Here is a 19293-nt window from a genome sequence, read left to right as displayed (position 1 = left end):
GCACAACCATGGTTCCATCCATTAATACAGTGGAATGAGTGAGTGTTGTCACCCTAGAAAGTGTTAGAAGTCCAGTCTGGTGGACAACCATGGTTCCATCCATTAATACAGTGGAATGAGTGAGTGTTGTCACCCTAGAAAGTGTTTGAAGTCCAGTCTGGTGGACAACCATGGTTCCATCCATTAATACAGTGGAATGAGCGATTGTTGTCACTCTAGGAAGTGTTTGAAGTCCAGTCTGGTGCACAAGCATGGTTCCATCCATTAATACAGTGGAATGAGTGAGTGTTGTCACCCTAGAAAGTGTTAGAAGTCCAGTCTGGTGGACAACCATGGTTCCATCCATTAATACAGTGGAATGAGTGAGTGTTGTCACCCTAGAAAGTGTTTGAAGTCCAGTCTGGTGGACAACCATGGTTCCATCCATTAATACAGTGGAATGAGCGATTGTTGTCACTCTAGGAAGTGTTTGAAGTCCAGTCTGGTGTACAACCATGGTTCCCTCCATTAATACAGTGGAATGAGTGAGTGTTGTCACCCCAGGGCAGGAAGTGTTTAAAGTCGAACCTGGGTTACAACCATGGCTTCCTCCATTATTACAGTAAAAGAAGTGAGTGTTGTCATCCCAGAGCAGGAAGTGTTCTAGGTACTGCACTCAGAGGCGCCTTTCTCCTTTTTATATCTGTACCCCCCACTGTGCTCATTATGAGGGGTTCCCACCATCCCTATGCTGAGTTCCCGGGTCTGTACACCCGCTGTGCCCATTATGAGGGGTTCCCACCATCCCTGTGCTGAGTTCCCGGGTCTGTACACCCGCTGTGCCCATTATGCGGGGTTCCCACCATCTCTGTGCGGATTTCCCAGGTCTGTACACCCGTTGTGGCCATTATGAAGGGTTCTCACCATCTCTGTGCGGAGTTCCCAGGTCTGTACACCCGTTGTGGCCATTATGAGGGTTTCCCACCATCTCTGTGCGGAGTTCCCGAGTCTGTACACCCGCTGTGCCCATTATGAAGGGTTCCTGCCATCTCTGTGTGGAGTTCCTGGGTCTGTACACCCGCTGTGCCCATTAGGAGGGGTTCCCACTATCCCTGTGCCAAGTTCCTGGGTCTGTATACCCGCTTTGCCCATTAGGAGGGGTTTCCACCATCACTGTGCGGAGTTCCCAGGTGTGTACACCTTCTTTTTCCATCATGGGGGGTCCCCACATCCCTGTCCTGAGATCCTTGATCTGTACACCTGCTGTGCCCATTATGAAGGGTTCCCACCATCCCTGCATTGGATGGACTGACCAATGTCAGACAATTTCTCCTATGGACAAAACTCAACTCCTTGGCTTTCTCGATGACACCCTTGCAGGAGGAGACTTTTGTACAGTGTTAGTTTACAAGATACCCTCAAGTTAAACTTGAATTAAGCTCCAATCTTTTGGGACCCCTTAAGTCCTTTCTTAACAATTGTATAAAGCCTAAGGAAGGGGTCCCAAAAGGTAGGTAGGGCAGGGCACAGAGGTGACCCATTGTAATTTCCTTTTGGGTCACTAGATGTCCCCATAGCCTGGAAACTATAGCCTGTCAGGGGAGGAGCTTCCTGATAAGGGTATATTAGGAAGAAGGAGCGCCTCCGGGGTCAGTTACCATAAGGAGAGTGACATTTGGATGTCCCTGATGGTGGACCAGACCAGATCAACATAGGTACTTAGGCCTTACTCATTTAGCAACCCCTTAGGGAGGAAGCCTGGAGCGGCTAGGGACTTTATACATTTTCTGGGACTACTCCGACCCCATTTTGGGATGGCAAATTCTGGGACACCACTCCTACAAGTACGAGGCCTCCTGTGTCTCCTCCCACTTCACATCTGTCTGAGCCATAGCAGACTGTATTCAACTTAAAGGATGAGTTCGCCTTTGGATAATGTTACACCTGAGATTAGGTTGTATGTGTTGCCTAAAGTTGTACCTGCCCATGAAATGGTGAAAAACATTGCTACAGTATCTCCACCTCATTTGTTGGGAACATGACGTTATACTGAGGAATGGAGATGGACCTTTCATATGGTGTCCAGTATCTCCTCCTCATTTGTTGGGAACATGACGTTATACTGAGGAATGGAGATGGACCTTTCATATGGTGTCCAGTATCTCCTCCTCATTTGTTGGGAACATGATGTTATATTGAGGAATGGAGATGGACCTTTCATATGGTGTCCAGTATCTCCTCCTCATTTGTTGGGAACATGACGTTATATTGAGGAATGGAGATGGACCTTTCATATGGTGTCCAGTATCTCCTCCTCATTTTTTGGGAACATGACGTTATATTGAGGAATGGAGATGGACCTTCCATATGGTGTCCAGTTTCTCCTCCTCATTTGTTGGGAACATGACGTTATACTGAGGAATGGAGATGGACCTTCAATATGGTATCCAGTATCTCCTCCTCATTTGTTGGGAACATGCCGTTATACTGAGGAATGGAGATGGACCTTTCATATGGTGTCCAGTATGTCCTCCTCATTTGTTGGGAACATGACGTTATATTGAGGAATGGAGATGGACCTTTCATATGGTGTCCAGTATGTCCTCCTCATTTGTCGGGAACATGACGTTATATTGAGGAATGGAGATGGAGCTTTTGTCAGCAGTCACATCATCAATAAATACAAGAGAACCAGTTCCATTGGCAGCCATACATGCCCACGCCATGACACTACCACCACCATGCTTCACTGATGAGGTGGTATGCTTAGGATCATGAGCAGTTCCTTTCCTTCTCCATACTCTTCTCTTCCCATCACTCTGGTACAAGTTGATCTTGGTCTCATCTGTCCATAGGATGTTCCAGAACTGTGAAGGCTTTTTTAGATGTCGTTTGGCAAACTCTAATCTGGCCTTCCTGTTTTTGAGGCTCACCAATGGTTTACATCTTGTGGTGAACCCCCTGTATTCACTCTGGTGAAGTCTTCTCTTGATTGTTGACTTTGACACACCTACACCTACCTCCTGGAGAGTGTTCTTGATCTGGCCAACTGTTGTGAAGGGTGTTTTCTTCACCAGGGAAAGAATTCTTCGGTCATCCACCACAGTTGTTTTCCGTGGTCTTCCGGGTCTTTTGGTGTTGCTGAGCTCACCAGTGCGTTCCTTCTTTTTAAGAATGTTCCAAACAGTAGTTTTGGTCATGCCTAATGTTTTTGCTATCTCTCTGATGGGTTTGTTTTGTTTTTTTTTAAGCCTAATGATAGCTTGCTTCACTGATAGTGACAGCTCTTTGGATCTCATCTTGAGAGTTGACAGCAACAGATTCCAAATGCAAATAGCACACTTGAAATGAACTCTGGACCTTTTATCTGCTCATTGTAATTGGGATAATGAGGGAATAACACACACCTGGCCATGGAACAGCTGAGAAGCCAATTGTCCCATTACTTTTGGTCCCTTAACAAGTGGGAGGCACATATACAAACTGTTGTAATTCCTACACCGTTCACCTGATTTGGATGTAAATACCCTCAAATTAAAGCTGACAGTCTGTAGTTAAAGCACATCTTGTTCGTTTCATTTCAAATCCATTGTGGTGGTGGTGTATAGAGACAAAAATTTTAGAATTGTGTCGATGTCCCAATATTTATGGACCTGACTGTAGATTGTGCCAGGCCTTAAAATGCGTGCATGTCGAAAACTGCAAACGATTACAGGGTTCAACATTGTCCATCTTCTAACAGAATTTGACCCTTAATTTCCCCTTCAAGTGCTACTCCATTCCCCCAAACCCCCTCTAGCAGGAAATATCTGCCCCCCTCCAAACCCCCTCTTCTAGAACAAATAATTTACCCCCCCCCACCACCACAAATTTTCCTATTCCTGTATGACCGCCCCCTCCCACCCCAATCACTCCTGTCTTTCGTTCGTGACTACTATTGAGGAATAGAGATGAACCTTTAATATGGTGTCCAGTATCTCCTCATTTGTTGGGAACATGACGTTATATTGAGGAATGGAGATGGACCTTTCATATGGTGTCCAGTATCTCCTCCTCATTTGTTGGGAACGTGACGTTATATTGAGGAATGGAGATGGACCTTTCATATGGTGTCCAGTATCTCCTCCTCATTTGTTGGGAACGTGACGTTATATTGAGGAATGGAGATGGACCTTTCATATGGTGTCCAGTATCTCCTCCTCATTTGGTGGGAACGTGACGTTATATTGAGGAATGGAGATGGACCTTCCATATGGTGTCCAGTATCTCCTCCTCATTTGTTGGGGACGTGACGTTACATTGAGGAATGGAGATGGACCTTTCATATGGTGTCCAGTATCTCCTCCTCATTTGTTGGGAATGTGACGTTATATTGAGGAATGGAGATGGACCTTTCATATGGTGTCCAGTATCTCCTCCTCATTTGTTGGGAACATGACGTTATATTGAGGAATGGAGATGGACCTTTCATATGGTGTCCAGTATCTCCTCCTCATTTGTTGGGAACATGACGTTATAGTGAGGAATGGAGATGGACTTTCATATGGTGTACAGTATCTCCTCCTCATTTGTTTGGAACCTGACGTTATATTGAGGAATATTTTGTATGAAAAAATCCAATGTTTTTGTTTTCTTTTTCTTTGAGATCCCCCCATAAATCTTACAGACCTCGGATACAGCGTAGCTCATTACCAAGGGAAGTCCTTCCTCCCTGGCTTCTCCTTCTGTTGTGTCATGGGACACACCAGAGTTGAGGAGGAGCCTAGAGGAAGATTCCCTTGGCACTGATGGTGTATCTTTATAACAGGCAGCTGGGAAGGAGTGAGATGCCGGATGCCACAGAGTGGATGATCATGATGTTGGGAACCTGGGACACCCTGCAGGAGATGCAAGGTATGTGCCCTGGGTGCCTAGCTCCAGAGTGGCTCAATGCCAGGGGAAGACCTTCCTCCCTGGATCCTCCTTCTATTGTGTCAGAGGGCACAAGTCTCTTCACTCAAGGAGGAGCCTAGAGGAAGCTTCCCTTGGCACTGATGGTGTTTCATTATAACAGGCAACTGGGAAGGGGTGAGATGCCAGATGCCACAAAGTAGATGATCATGGTGTAGGGGACCTGGGACACCCTGCAGGAGATGGAGGGTATGTGCCTAGCTCCAGAGTGGTTCAATACCAGGGAAAGACCTTCCTCCCAGGCTTCTCCTTCTATTGTGTCATGGGACACACCAGAGTTGAGGAGAAGCCTAGAGGAAGCTTCCCTTGGCACTGATGGTGTATCATTATAACAGGCAGTCGGGAAGGGGTGAGATGCCAGAGTGGATGGTCTTGGTGTCGGGGACCTGGGACACCCTGCAAGAGATGCAGGGTATGTGCCCTGGGTGCCTAGCTCCAGAGTGGCTCAAGTCCTTCCTCCCTCTCTGGATTCTCCTTCTATTGTGTCATGGGAAACACCAGAGTTGAGGTTTGGGAATGTGAGATGCCAGATGCCACAGAGTAGAGGATCATGGTGTAGGGACCTGGGACACCTTGCAGGAGATGAAAAGCATGTGCCTAGCTCCAGAGTGGATGGTCATGGTGTTGGGGACCTGGAATACCCTGCAGGAGATGAAGAGTATATGCCTAGCTCCAGAGTAGATGGTCATGGTGTCGGGGACCTAGGACACCCCACAGGAGTTGCAAGGTATGTGCCCTGGGTGCCTTGCTCCAGAGTGGCTCAATGCCAGGGGAAGTCCTTCCTCCCTGGATCCTCCTTCTATTGTGTCATGGGACACACCAGATTGAGGAGGAGCCTAGAGGAAGCTTCTCTTGACTCTGATGGTATATTATTGTGACAGGCAACCAGCTGGGAGAGATGCCGGCCATCATAGAGTGGATGACCGTCAAGTCGAGGATGCACCCTAGGTGCCCGGCTCCAGCTAACCCCTGTGAGGTACATTGGTGGAGGCAGGTGCTGGCTCTTGTTCCAGCACTGAAACCAGTATAAATATCACCGGCAACACCAAGGCTTTCCAGAACGGGACCAAAGCTTTATTCAGCGTTCACATTATAGTCACAGAAGCAATGTTTCGGAGCCTCGCAGGACCCCTTCATCAGGCTTGTGACTTCCCATGATGATGGGGTCCTGCGAGGCTTTGAAACTTTGCCTACAGAACTATGATGTGATCTCATTTTGGAGAGCCTTGGTCTGCTGGTGATAAATCTCTCACTTTGAATGTCTTTGATTTCCAGCCGGTGGTCGCTGCCGCACCCAATCCCATTTACAGCCATTTTCAAGAACATTTTGCTTTGTTCCGGGAGCTGCGGGTTGCCGGGATTTGTTGAACTCTCTGGACAGTCCCACTTTTTCCGGGACAGTTGTGAGGTAGGACATCCCCATCCGGGGATACATAAATATGCTTGCGTTCTATTTCAGCAGTTTGGTGGTTCCCTCGGGTTCCCTTCTTCTCTTCGGGTACATCGATGATTACACACACAGATTACATCTCATACATTACATCCAGATGATGAAAAATACAATAAAACGACGATTTGATAGCGTTTTATTATTTTTAAATGTGAAAATAGAGAATGAAATCAAACTGGACATCGAGATTCAACCTATGGGGCTCAATTCATAAAGCTTTATTAGAAGCAGAAGGATCGTTATTTTAGCCGCGTGGCTGTAATCTTCCAATCCCCTTGGTCTTTTTTAATTACATTTATTTTTGTACATTACTAGAAATTTAATACACGGCTCAAACAAATGAAAGGAAGACTTTGTAATCCGAGTCTAGCATCGAGTCCATGACCCTCCAGGGATATGGATCTGGTCAGGTAAGTCGCAGAGGGAGTTGTTCATCAGTTTCAGCTGCTTTGGTGTTCATGAAATTAACAACAGGTGCACTAGATGGGAAACAATGAGACCACCCCCAAAACAGGAATGGTTTTACAGGTGGAGGCCTCTGACATTTTTTCCCTACTCATCTTTTCTGACTGTTTTTCACTCGTTTTGCATTTGACTAGGGTCAGTGTCACTACTGGTAGCATGAGGCCATACCTGGACCCTATAGAGGTTGCACAGGCAGTCCAACTCCTCCAAGATGGACATCAACACGTGCCATTGCCAGAAGGTTTGCTGTGTCTCCCAGCACAGTCTCAAGAGCATGGCGGAGATTCCAGGAGACAAGAGCATCGAGGAGATTCCAGGAGACAAGAGCATCGAGGAGATTCCAGGAGACAAGAGCATCGAGGAGATTCCAGGAGACAGGCAGTTCCTCTAGGAGAGCTGGACAGAGCCGTAGAAGGTCCTTATTCCAGCAGCAGGACCGGTATCTGCTCCATTGTGCAAGGAGGAACAGGATGAGCCCTGCCAGAGCTGTACAAAATGACCTCCAGCAGGCCACTGGTGTGAATGTCTCTGATCAAACACTCAGAAACAGACTTCATGAGGCTTGCCTGAGGGCCTGACTTCCTCTAGCGGGCCCTGTGCTCACTGCCCGGCACCATAGAGCTGGATTGCCATTTGCCATTGAACACCAGAATTGGCAGGTCCACCACTGGCGCCCTGTGCTTTTAACAGATGAGAGCAGGTTCACCCTGAGCACATGTGACAGACGTGAAAGGGTCTGGAGAAGCCGCGGAGAACGTTCGGCTGCCTGTAACATGGTTCAGCATGACCGTATTGGTGGGGGGGGGGGTCAGTGATGGTCTGGGGAGGCATATCCATGGAGTGACGCACAGACCTCTACAGGCTAGACAATGGCACCCTGACTGCCATTAGGTATGGGGATGAAATCCTTGCACCCATTGTCAGACCCTATGTTGGTGTGGTGGGTCCTGGGTTCCTCCTGGTGTGGCGGGTCCTGGGTTCCTCCTGGTGCATGACAATGCCTGGCCTTGTGGGGGGGGAGTATGCAGGCAGTTCCTGGAGGATGAAGAAATTGATACCATTGAATGGCCCCTACAGTCACCTGACCTAAATCCAATAGAACTCCTCTGGGATGTCATGTTTTGGTCTATCCGACGCCCCCAGGTTGCACCTCAGACTGTCCAGGAGCTCAGTGAAGCCCTGGTCCAGATCTGGGAGGGAATCCCCCAGGACACCATCCGTGGTCTCATTAGGATCCTTCTCCGATGTTGTCAGGATTGGAAACAAGCATGTGGGGGCCACACAAACTACTGAGGACCATTCTGAGTGGCTGCAATGACATTTCAGCAAAATGGACTTACCTGCTGCATCATTTCTTCACTTGGATTTTCGGGGTGTCTGTGAATGCAGTCCTCTGTAGGTCGATCATTTTCATTTCCATCAAACGGGAGTCCTTACATTCCTCACACATCACCCCGTCCATGTCAGTATAGAGATCCAGCAGGAGATTCCTCTCAATTGAGATATGATGGGTTTTCAAAGTCTTCCTTTCATTTTTTGAAGCCGTGTAATTAAAGAACTGAGAAGCACTTCCACCAAGAACGGGGCCTATTGGGCATGCGGGGTACCTACACTAATCCTCTGAACGTCTTTTTGGGGATACCCCAAAGCGGTGGTGGTGGGACCATTGGAGGCTCATCCCACCAATTTGAGTCTCCAAGAACCAGAAGAAGCCAACAGAAGACTCCACCGAATAAACTCCACCTCTGAATGAAAACATGACTTTGGCCAGGATGGACCCCATTATCTAACACCCCCCCCCCTGCACCCCCGATAAAAGACATCGTGCATTGGTCAAAAGAGTCACCAGGCGTCTTCTCTCCGATGAGACTTATGTGATCTGTAAAACATTCACCACCGTCTGAAAGCTGTTAGGGTGCTCTGAGATGTGCCTCGTCATGTGTGTAAGAAGTGAGCGTTTCGCTGCAAAACATTTCCCACACTCTGTACATAAATAAGGATGCTCACCCGAGTGACTTTTCTGGTGAGAAACAAGGGATCCTTTCTGAGCAAAAGATTTCCCGCACTCTGAACATGAATAAGGACGATTATCGGAGTGAATTCTCTGGTGAGAAACAAGGCTTTCTTTGGTAGCGAAACATTTTCCGCACTCGGAACATGAATAAGGACGCTCACCGGAGTGACTTCTCTGGTGTAGAAGCAGCTGTTTTTTCTGGTAAAAACCTTTCCCACACTCCAAGCATAAAAAGGGACGCTCGCCCGTGTGTTTTCTTTGATGGGTATGAAGGTTTCCTTGGTCAGAAAAACATTTTCCGCACTCTGAACAGGAAAAGGGACGCTCGCCCGTATGAACTCTCTGGTGTTTACGAAGGTTTCCGCGGTCAGAAAAGCATTTTCCGCACTCTAAACAGGAGAAGGGACGCTCGCCCGTGTGACTTCTCCGGTGCGTATGAAGGGATCCTTTCTTAGAAAAACATTTCCCGCAATCCGAGCACGAATAGGGCCGCTCACCAGTGTGACTTGTTCGGTGTTTCAGAAGGCTTCCTTTTTCGGAAAAGCATTTTCCGCACTCTAAGCAGCAAAAGGGACGCTCACCCGTGTGAATTCTCTGGTGTGTAAGAAGGTTTTGTTTCTTGGAAAAACATCTTCCGCACTCTGAACAGGCAAAGGGACGCACACCGGTATGAAGTTTCTGGTGCGTACGAAGGGTCCCTTTGCTTAAAAAACTTTTCCCGCAATCCGCACAGGAGTAGGGGCGCTCACCGGTGTGACTTCTCTGGTGTTTGGTAAGGCATCCCTTTCGGGAAAAACATTTTCCGCACTCTGGACAGGAAAAGGGACGCTCACCCGTATGAGTTCTCTGGTGTATAAAAAGTATTTCTTTCTTAGAAAAACATTTCCCGCACTCTAAACAGCTAAAGGGACGCTCGCCCGTGTGAATTCTCAAGTGTACAATAAGGCTATCTTTCTTCGAATAACATTTCCCGCACTCTGAACATGAATAAGGACGCTCAGCCTCGTGAGATTTCTGGTGTGCTAGAAGGTCTTTTTTCTTAGTGAATGTTTTCCCGCACACTGAACATGACAATGGCCTTCCACCTGTGTGGGCTCCCACATGGCTTGGGGAGGATTTATCTGTTGATCTGTCAGCACTGTGAGAACTTAGATGGACATCTGAAGTCATAGTATGGGATCTATCAGAAGGTTCCTCAGTTTTAAAAGGATCTGTTGATCTTAGAAGAACATCTGAAGTCATAGGATGGGATTTATTAGAAGGTTCCTCAGGATTAGAAGGATCAATTGATCTTAGATGGACATCTGAAGTCATAGTATGGGATCTATCAAAAGGTTCCTCAGTTTTAAAAGGATCTATTGATGTTAGATGGACATCTGAAGTCATAGTATGGGATTTATCAGAAGGTTCCTCAGGATTAGAAGGATCCATTGATGATGCCAACCGGGAGAATGTTACATTTGGAAAACGTTGTGCAATGTAAGTATCTTTTCCAGGACAATCTGGAGATATAATAAGATGCCTCTCCGCTGTATTTAAATTCCAAAAATACTGTCCATCTGCGAAAAAAAACCTAATTTTTAATACACGTTATATTTGGTTTTATAGTTTTTGTATTTGGAAGTCATATCTATGATTCAACACTTTCCCGGGCATTGAATTGGGAAAAATGGACAGATTTGGCCTATTCACCCGCCCCCTGGCTCTGGTCATTCCATGAGTGGCAGAATTGCTACTGCCCCTAAGGGCTCACTGACACTTGCTTTGACTTCAACACACATTAAAGCGCCTACTTTTTATATTGTTTTATCCACTCAGCAGATTCCAAGCTCATTAGAACCCCTAGCTCTGCTGATCTCCCGCACAGTAGTAGCCCCCAGCTATGCTGATCTCCCGCTCTGTAGTAACCCCCAGCTCTGCTGATCCCTTGCTCAGTAGTAACCCTCAGCTCTGCTGATCTCTTGCTCAGTAGTAACCCCCAGCTCTGCTGATCCCTTGCTCAGTAGTAACCCTCAGCTCTGCTGATCTCTTGCTCAGTAGTAAACCCCAGCTCTACTTATTCACTGCTCAGTAGTACCCCCAGCTCTGCTGATCCCCTGCTCAGTAGTAACCCCCAGCTCTGCTGATCTCCCGCTCAGTAGTAACCCCCAGCTCTGCTGATCCCTCGCTCAGTAGTAACCCCCAGCTCTGCTGATCCCCCGCTCCGTAGTAACCCCCAGCTCTGCTGATCCCTCGCTCAGTAGTAACCCCCAGCTCTGCTGATCCCTCGCTCAGTAGTAACCCCCAGCTCTGCTGATCCCCCGCTCAGTAGTAACCCCCAGCTCTGCTGATCTCCCGCTCAGTAGTAACCCCCAGCTATGCTGATCTCCCGCTCTGTAGTAACCCCCAGCTCTGCTGATCCCTTGCTCAGTAGTAACCCTCAGCTCTGCTGATCTCTTGCTCAGTAGTAACCCCCAGCTCTGCTGATCCCTTGCTCAGTAGTAACCCTCAGCTCTGCTGATCTCTTGCTCAGTAGTAAACCCCAGCTCTACTTATTCACTGCTCAGTAGTACCCCCAGCTCTGCTGATCCCCCGCTCAGTAGTAATCCCCAGCTCTGCTGATCTCCCGCTCAGTAGTAACCCCCAGCTCTGCTGATCCCTCGCTCAGTAGTAACCCCCAGCTCTGCTGATCCCCCGCTCCGTAGTAACCCCCAGCTCTGCTGATCCCTCGCTCAGTAGTAACCCCCAGCTCTGCTGATCCCTTGCTCAGTAGTAACCCCCAGCTCTGCTGATCCCCCGCTCAGTAGTAACCCCCAGCTCTGCTGATCCCCCGCTCAGTAGTAACCCCCAGCTCTGCTGATCCCCCGCTCAGTAGTAACCCCCAGCTCTGCTGATCCCTCGCTAAGTAGTAACCCCCAGCTCTGCTGATCCCTCGCTCACTTGCTTTGACTTCAACACACATTAAAGTGCCTACTTTTTATATTGTTTTATCCACTCAGCAGATCCCCAGCTCATTAGGACCCCTGTTCAGCACTGCGACCCTTGTTCAGCAAATAATCAGCTTGTTAGTACCACCAACTCTGCTGATCCGTCGCTCAGTAGTAACCCCCAGCTCTGCTGATCCCCCGCTCAGTAGTAATCCCCAGCTCTGCTGATCCCCCGCTCAGTAGTAACCCCCAGCTCTGCTGATCCCCCACTCAGCAGTAACCCCCAGCTCTGCTGATCCCCCACTCAGCAGTAACCCCCAGCTCTGCTGATCCCCCACTCAGCAGTAACCCCCAGCTCTGCTGATGCAACACTCAGTAGTAACCCCCAGCTCTGCTGATGCAACACTCAGTAGTAACCCCCAGCTCTGCTGATTCCCCACTCAGCAGTAACCCCCAGCTCTGCTGATGCAACACTAAGTAGTAACCCCCAGCTCTGCTGATGCACCACCCAGTAGTAACCCCCAGCTCTGCTGATGCAACACTCAGTAGTAACCCCCAGCTCTGCTGATGCAACACTCAGTAGTAACCCCCAGCTCTGCTGATGCAACACTCAGTAGTAACCCCCAGCTCTGCTGATGCAACACTCAGTAGTAACCCCCAGCTCTGCTGATGCAACACTCAGTAGTAACCCCCAGCTCTGCTCATGCAACACTAAGTAGTAACCCCCAGCTCTGCTCATGCAACACTCAGTAGTAACCCCCAGTTCTGCTGATCCTCTGGTTTGCTGATCACCCTCTCTCTCCAGTCCCCGCTCACCTCCTGCTATATTGCTCCCATGCTGCGTTCCCATGTTGCACACCACGTGTGCAGTCTGCTAGTTGCTACTCTACGGACATTCCTGCTGCTCCACACTGCACACCAGATGTGAGAAACAGGAATTTCTACTTTGCTGGTGTACCATTAATAACCTTGTCTCATTTTATTTGAGGCTGTGAAGGTCTTCTGATTCTGTATTGTTTTAAACAAATTTGAAGCCCTAAACTTATAGAGGTAAAATGTGAAGTTTCTGCTCATCACTCACCTGGGCTGATACCTGGGGAAGATTCCTCCTCTTTAATAGGATCCATAACCTCATCCTCCTTCATAAACTGCTGACCACCCATCACATACGTCTCTTCTTCTTCCTTCTTCACCTCGGCTTTTATATCAATCCGTTCCTCACCCTAAAACCACAACATATGATAACAAGGAACATCCTCAAAACATAAGAACTAATACCTGGAGACATGATAATCTCATACACTTTGGAATAATTTTTAAGTCGTAGATGTTCCAACTCCATCTACCTGATGATGATGAGGGATGGTGTTCTCTTCCTGTGTGAAATCCCGGGAATACAGAGGATGGGGACATCTCTCTGGTGGGTTTCTGTAGCTGGATGTGTCCTGGTACAGATCTTTGTGTTCTTTTGGAAACTTTGACTCCTCCATCACCCCATCCTCATCTTCCTCCTCTTTTATCTCTTCTTTAACCAAAACTTTGGAATCTCTCAGGTTTCCACTCTGAATATATAATAAAACATTAATTGTAACAAATATGGGTGTATTACAATACCGTATTTTTCGCTACATAAGACGCACTTTTTTCCCCCAAAAAAGGGGGGAAAATGTCAGTGTGTCTTATGGAGCGAATATGGAGCGGCCGGTCCGGTATTTCCACCGCGGCCGTGTCAGAATACTGGGCCGGCCGCTCAGCTCTGCAGCGGGACATTATGGAGATGACTGCTGACCTTTGGAGAGGTGGAGAGCGGGTACCTGAATTTGACAGGTACCTGCTCTTACTTCTTTGATCTTACCTGTTCCTCTATCCAGCGGCGCGCTGTCTTCCGGCTTCTGTAGTGTGGGCACTGGGCATGACAGCCGGGTGCCAAGTGCGCATGCGCAAGAAGCGGTGCTTTTTGTGAATGGTAAGGCGGTACCTGGGACACATGACAGATCCCAGAAGCCGCCGGACCAATCACAAAGCACAAGTGCTTCTCGCTCATGCGCACTGGGCACCCGGCTGTCATGCCGAGCGCCATTACAGAAGCCGGGAAGACAGCGCGCGGCTGGATCGGGGAACAGGTAAGATCAAACAAAAACTCTGTGGAAGTAAGAGCGGGTACCTGTCAAATTCAGGTACCCGCTCCCCACCTCCCCAAAGGTCAGCAGTCATCTGTACTGTCCGCAGTCTCTGGTCATCCCTGTGCTGTCCGCAGTCTCTGGTCATCTCCTGTACTGTCTGCAGTCCATTAGTTCAGAAATTTTTTTTCTCCTGTTTTCTGCCTCTAAAACCTAGGTGCGTCTTATGGTCAGGTGCGTCTTATGGGGCGAAAAATACGGTAAGTGTTCCTCATCTACCTGATGATGGTGAGGGATGATGTGACCTTCCTGTGTGGAATCCCGGGAATACAGAGGACGGGGACATCTCTTTGGTGGGTTCCCATGACTGGATCCATCTACCTGATGATGGTGAGGGATGGTGTGACCTTCCTGTGTGGAATCCCGGTAATACAGAGGACGGGGACATCTCTCTGGTGGGTTCCCATGACTGGATCCATCTGTAGGAAACACACACACTGACTGAATCCATTGTTTCTATGTGTTTATCAGATGATGGGGGATCTAGGTGGATCCTCCGTACTGCTCTCTCCTTTCCAATAAAGTCTCCTCTTACCCGGTGATGTGAGGGGCCCCTGATTGTCCATCATGATGTCCTTGTAGAGATCCTTGTGTCCTTCTGAAGATGGATCATGGGATTGGCAGCTGGTTTTCAACTGCTCAGATGACCTCTTCACTACTTCATTATTCCTGTACATAATTACATTATCACTAAGTACATTCCCAGAATCCTCCTCACCACTCGAGTCATTTTGGTCTTTTATTAACAGAGGCGATTAGTTTTCGATCATTTGATATTATTGGACCTCCCAGAATCCTCCTCACATCTCCGGTCAGGTCTGATGTAGAACTATGTAAGAGTGTATAGCAGTGTGCAGAGCATTCATCTAGAACCTTTACAATATTCTTTCATTCACTTGATGGTGGTCCTTATCTATGTGGTCATGGGAGTTGGATAAATGGTTCTATATTTAGGACGTATCCGGTCTATAAACCGGAGGCTCTGGATGGACGGTTGGATAAATGGTTCTATATTTAGGACGTATCCGGTCTGTAAACCAGAGGCTGTGGATGGACGGTTGGATAAATGGTTCTATATTTAGGACGTATCCGGTCTATAAACCAGAGGCTCTGGATGGACGGTTGGATAAATGGTTCTATATTTAGGACGTATCCAGTCTATAAACCAGAGGCTCTGGATGGACGGTTGGATAAATGGTTCTATATTTAGGACGTATCCGGTCTATAATCCAGAGGCTCTGGATGGACGGTTGGATAAATGGTTCTATATTTAGGACGTATCCGGTCTATAAACCAGAGGCTCTGGATGGACGGTTGGATAAATTGTTCTACATTTAGGACGTATCTGGTCTATAAATCAGAGGCTCTGGATGGACGGTTGGATAAATGGTTCTACATTTAGGACGTATCCGGTCTATAAACCAGAGGCTCTGGATGGACGGTTGGATAAATGGTTCTATATTTAGGACGTATCCGTTTTATAAGCCAGAGGCTCTGGATGGACGGTTGGATAAATGGTTCTATATTTAGGACGTATCCGTTTTATAAGCCAGAGGCTCTGGATGGACGGTTGGATAAATGGTTCTATATTTAGGACTTATCCGGTCTGTAAACCAGAGGCTGTGGATGGACGGTTGGATAAATGGTTCTATATTTAGGATGTATCCGGTCTATAAACCAGAGGCTGTGGATGGACGGTTGGATAAATGGTTCTATATTTAGGACATATCCGGTCTGTAAACCAGAGGCTGTGGATGGACGGTTGGATAAATGGTTCTATATTTAGGACGTATCCGGTCTATAAACCAGAGGCTCTGGATGGACGGTTGGATAAATGGTTCTATATTTAGGACGTATCCGGTCTATAAACCAGAGGCTCTGGATGGACGGTTGGATAAATGGTTCTATATTTAGGACGTATCCAGTCTATAAACCAGAGGCTCTGGATGGACGGTTGGATAAATGGTTCTATATTTAGGACGTATCCGGTCTATAAACCAGAGGCTCTGGATGGACGGTTGGATAAATTGTTCTACATTTAGGACGTATCTGGTCTATAAATCAGAGGCTCTGGATGGACGGTTGGATAAATGGTTCTACATTTAGGACGTATCCGGTCTATAAACCAGAGGCTCTGGATGGACGGTTGGATAAATGGTTCTATATTTAGGACGTATCCGTTTTATAAGCCAGAGGCTCTGGATGGACGGTTGGATAAATGGTTCTATATTTAGGACGTATCCGGTCTATAAACCAGAGGCTCTGGATGGACGGTTGGATAAATTGTTCTACATTTAGGACGTATCCGGTCTATAAATCAGAGGCTCTGGATGGACGGTTGGATAAATGGTTCTATATTTAGGACGTATCCGGTCTATAAACCAGAGGCTCTGGATGGACGGTTGGATAAATGTCTCCATATTTAGGACGTATCCGTTTTATAAGCCAGAGGCTCTGGATGGACGGTTGGATAAATGGTTCTATATTTAGGACGTATCCGGTCTATAAACCAGAGGCTCTGGATGGACGGTTGGATAAATTGTTCTACATTTAGGACGTATCCGGTCTATAAATCAGAGGCTCTGGATGGACGGTTGGATAAATGGTTCTATATTTAGGACGTATCCGGTCTATAAACCAGAGGCTCTGGATGGACGGTTGGATAAATAGCTCCATATTTTGGACGTATCCGTTTTATAAGCCAGAGGCTCTGGATGGACGCTTGGATAAATGGTTCTATATTTAGGACGTATCCGGTCTGTAAACCAGAGGCTGTGGATGGACGGTTGGATAAATGGTTCTATATTTAGGACGTATCCGGTCTATAAACCAGAGGCTCTGGATGGACGGTTGGATAAATGGTTCTATATTTAGGACGTATCCGGTCTATAAACCAGAGGCTCTGGATGGACGGTTGGATAAATTGTTCTACATTTAGGACGTATCCGGTCTATAAATCAGAGGCTCTGGATGGACGGTTGGATAAATGGTTCTATATTTAGGACGTATCCGGTCTATAAACCAGAGGCTCTGGATGGACGGTTGGATAAATGGCTCCATATTTAGGACGTATCCGTTTTATAAGCCAGAGGCTCTGAATGGACGGTTGGATAAATGGTTCTTTATTTAGGACGTATCCGGTCTATAAACCAGAGGCTCTGGATGGACGGTTGGATAAATGGTTCTATATTTAGGACGTATCCGGTCTATAAACCAGAGGCTCTGGATGGATGGTTGGATAAATGGTTCTATATTTAGGACGTATCATGTCTATAAACCAGAGGCTCTGGATGGACGGTTGGATAAATGGTTCTATATTTAGGACGTATCCGGTCTATAAACCAGAAGCTCTGGATGGACGGTTGGATAAATTTAGGATGTATCTGAATTATAAAAGACGTCATTGTGACGATGGAGGAAGAGGACGAACATGACGATGGAGGAAGAGGACGGAAATGATTGGGGGGGTTACTGGGTGTAAATCTAAAATAAGATCTCATTACCTCCTCGTTGTCCTCCAGTGATGTCTCCTCTCTCTCGTTCTTCTCTCTCCCAGAACTTCCTCTCTTTGCCTTATATAATGCCTTGTCTTGGCCATTTCCTGTTCCTAGCTGACATCACTTCCTGTCTGGTCCTCTCGCTTCGAGCGATACCACCATCTTGTGGTGATCCTAACAACGGCATCGTACGTTATGTGTTGATATCCTGCCCTCTGTCCTGTAGCGTGTTCTCTGGTTCTATTTCATACATGATGACCCGCCAGCATCATACTTCAGTTAAGACAGAATCAATAAAAAAATATTTAATCTCTATTGTTGTGTCCTCTGTAGAATATTGATGTGTTTTGGATCTAGAACATCTTTTTTTTTTTATTTTGTTGTCACATTTTAAAAATCTGTATTTTGGGGCTTTATATGTAATGAATTGTGTGTCGGACGCGGTGTCAGATCCCGGCCACCTTCACCAACTTCTGGCAAATGGCTGGTCAAGCTCACACCGCGCTCTCACTGATATGGGAGGATGGCACTCCCACGCTCACCCTACACCAGGGGTCTCCATACTTTAGAAACAAGGGGGCCAGTTTACTACCCTTCATATGTTAGGGGGGCTGGACTGTGGCCAGCGAGAGTCGAAAATGCCCGTGCATTGGTGGGAGTAAACAATGCCATAGGCTTGGTGGTCAGTGGGAGTAAAAAAAATTACATCTCTTGTCATTTGGAGGAATAGTGCCCCGTCACTGGTGTCAGTGGGAGGAATAAGCCCCATCATTGGTGTCAGTGGGAGGAATAGTGCCCCATCATTGGTGTCAGTGGTAGGAATAGTGTCCCATCATTGGTGTCAGTGGGAGGAATAGTGTCCCATCAATGGTGTCAGTGGGAGGAATAGTGTCCCATCATTGGTGTCAGTGGGAGGAATAGTGCCCCATCATTGGTATCAGTGGGAGGAATAGTACCCCGTCATTGGTGTCAGTGGGAGGAATAGTGCCTCATCATTGGTGTCAGTGGGAGGTATAGTGCCTCATCATTGGTGTCTGCGGGAGGAATAAGCCCCGTCATTGGTGTCAGTGGGACGAATAGTGCCTCATCATTGGTGTCAGTGGGAGGAATAGTGCCTCATCATTGGTGTCTGCGGGAGGAATAGTGCTCCATCATTGGTGTCAGTGGAAGGAATAGTGCCTTATCATTGGTATTAACGGGAGGAATAGTGCCCCATCATTGATGTCAGTGGGAGGAATAGTGCCCCATCATTGGTGTCAGTGGGAGGAATAGTGCCCCATCATTGGTATCAGTGGAAGGAATAGTGCCCCATCATTGGTGTCAGTGGGAGGAATAGTGCCCATCATTGGTATCAGTGGGAGGAATAGTGTCCCATCATTGGTGTCAGTGGGAGGAATAATGCCTCATCATTGGTGTCAGTGGGAGGAATAGTGTCCCATCATTGGTGTCAGTGGGAGGAATAGTGCCCCATCATTGGTGTCAGTGGGAGGAATAGTGCCCCATCATTGATGTCAGTGGGAGGAATAGTGTTCCATCATTGGTGTCAGTGGGAGGAATAGTGCCTCACCATTGGTGTCAGTGGGAGGAATAGTGCCTCACCATTGGTGTCAGTGGGAGGAATAGTGCCCCATCATTGGTGTCAGTGGGAGGAATAGTGCCCCATCATTGGTGTCAGTGGGAGGAATAGTGTTCCATCATTGGTGTCAGTGGGAGGAATAGTGCCCCATCATTGGTGTCAGCGGGAGGAATAGTGCCCCATCATTGGTGTCAGCGGGAGGAATAGTGTTCCATCATTGGTGTCAGCGGGAGGAATAGTGCCCCATCATTGGTGTCAGTGGGAGGAATAGTGCCC

General features: G+C 47.5%; 1 protein-coding gene across 5 annotated transcripts in view; it reads right to left on the bottom strand.

Annotated features, from left to right (window-relative positions):
- Positions 1-6498: 6498 nt before the first annotated feature.
- The window catches only part of LOC149440487 (uncharacterized), a 67317-nt gene continuing 54522 nt past the window's right edge, over positions 6499-19293 (bottom strand). Inside the window, exons 1-6 of one of the 5 annotated variants that reach the window (XM_089658528.1) lie at positions 17448-17512; positions 14480-14613; positions 14164-14363; positions 13111-13326; positions 12846-12987; positions 6499-10417 (exon numbers count right to left, since the gene is read on the bottom strand). In XM_089658528.1, coding sequence (XP_089514654.1) covers positions 8715-10417; positions 12846-12987; positions 13111-13326; positions 14164-14363; positions 14480-14513 — 2295 coding nt within the window. In that variant the 5' untranslated portion in view covers positions 14514-14613; positions 17448-17512 and the 3' untranslated portion in view covers positions 6499-8714. Of the gene's footprint in view, positions 10418-12845; positions 12988-13110; positions 13327-14163; positions 14364-14479; positions 14614-17447; positions 17536-19293 lie in introns of those variants that run through there. The other 4 variants (XM_089658531.1, XM_089658529.1, XM_089658530.1 and 1 more) reach the window with 4 other exon arrangements.

Source organism: Staurois parvus, unplaced genomic scaffold, assembly GCF_062004578.1.
Source record: "Staurois parvus isolate SC_StPar_1 unplaced genomic scaffold, SC_StPar_1.0 ptg001079l, whole genome shotgun sequence".
Classification (NCBI taxonomy): Eukaryota; Metazoa; Chordata; class Amphibia; order Anura; family Ranidae; genus Staurois; species Staurois parvus.
Note: the sequence above shows the minus strand (reverse complement) of the source record. Positions and strands in the feature narration are given on the sequence as shown.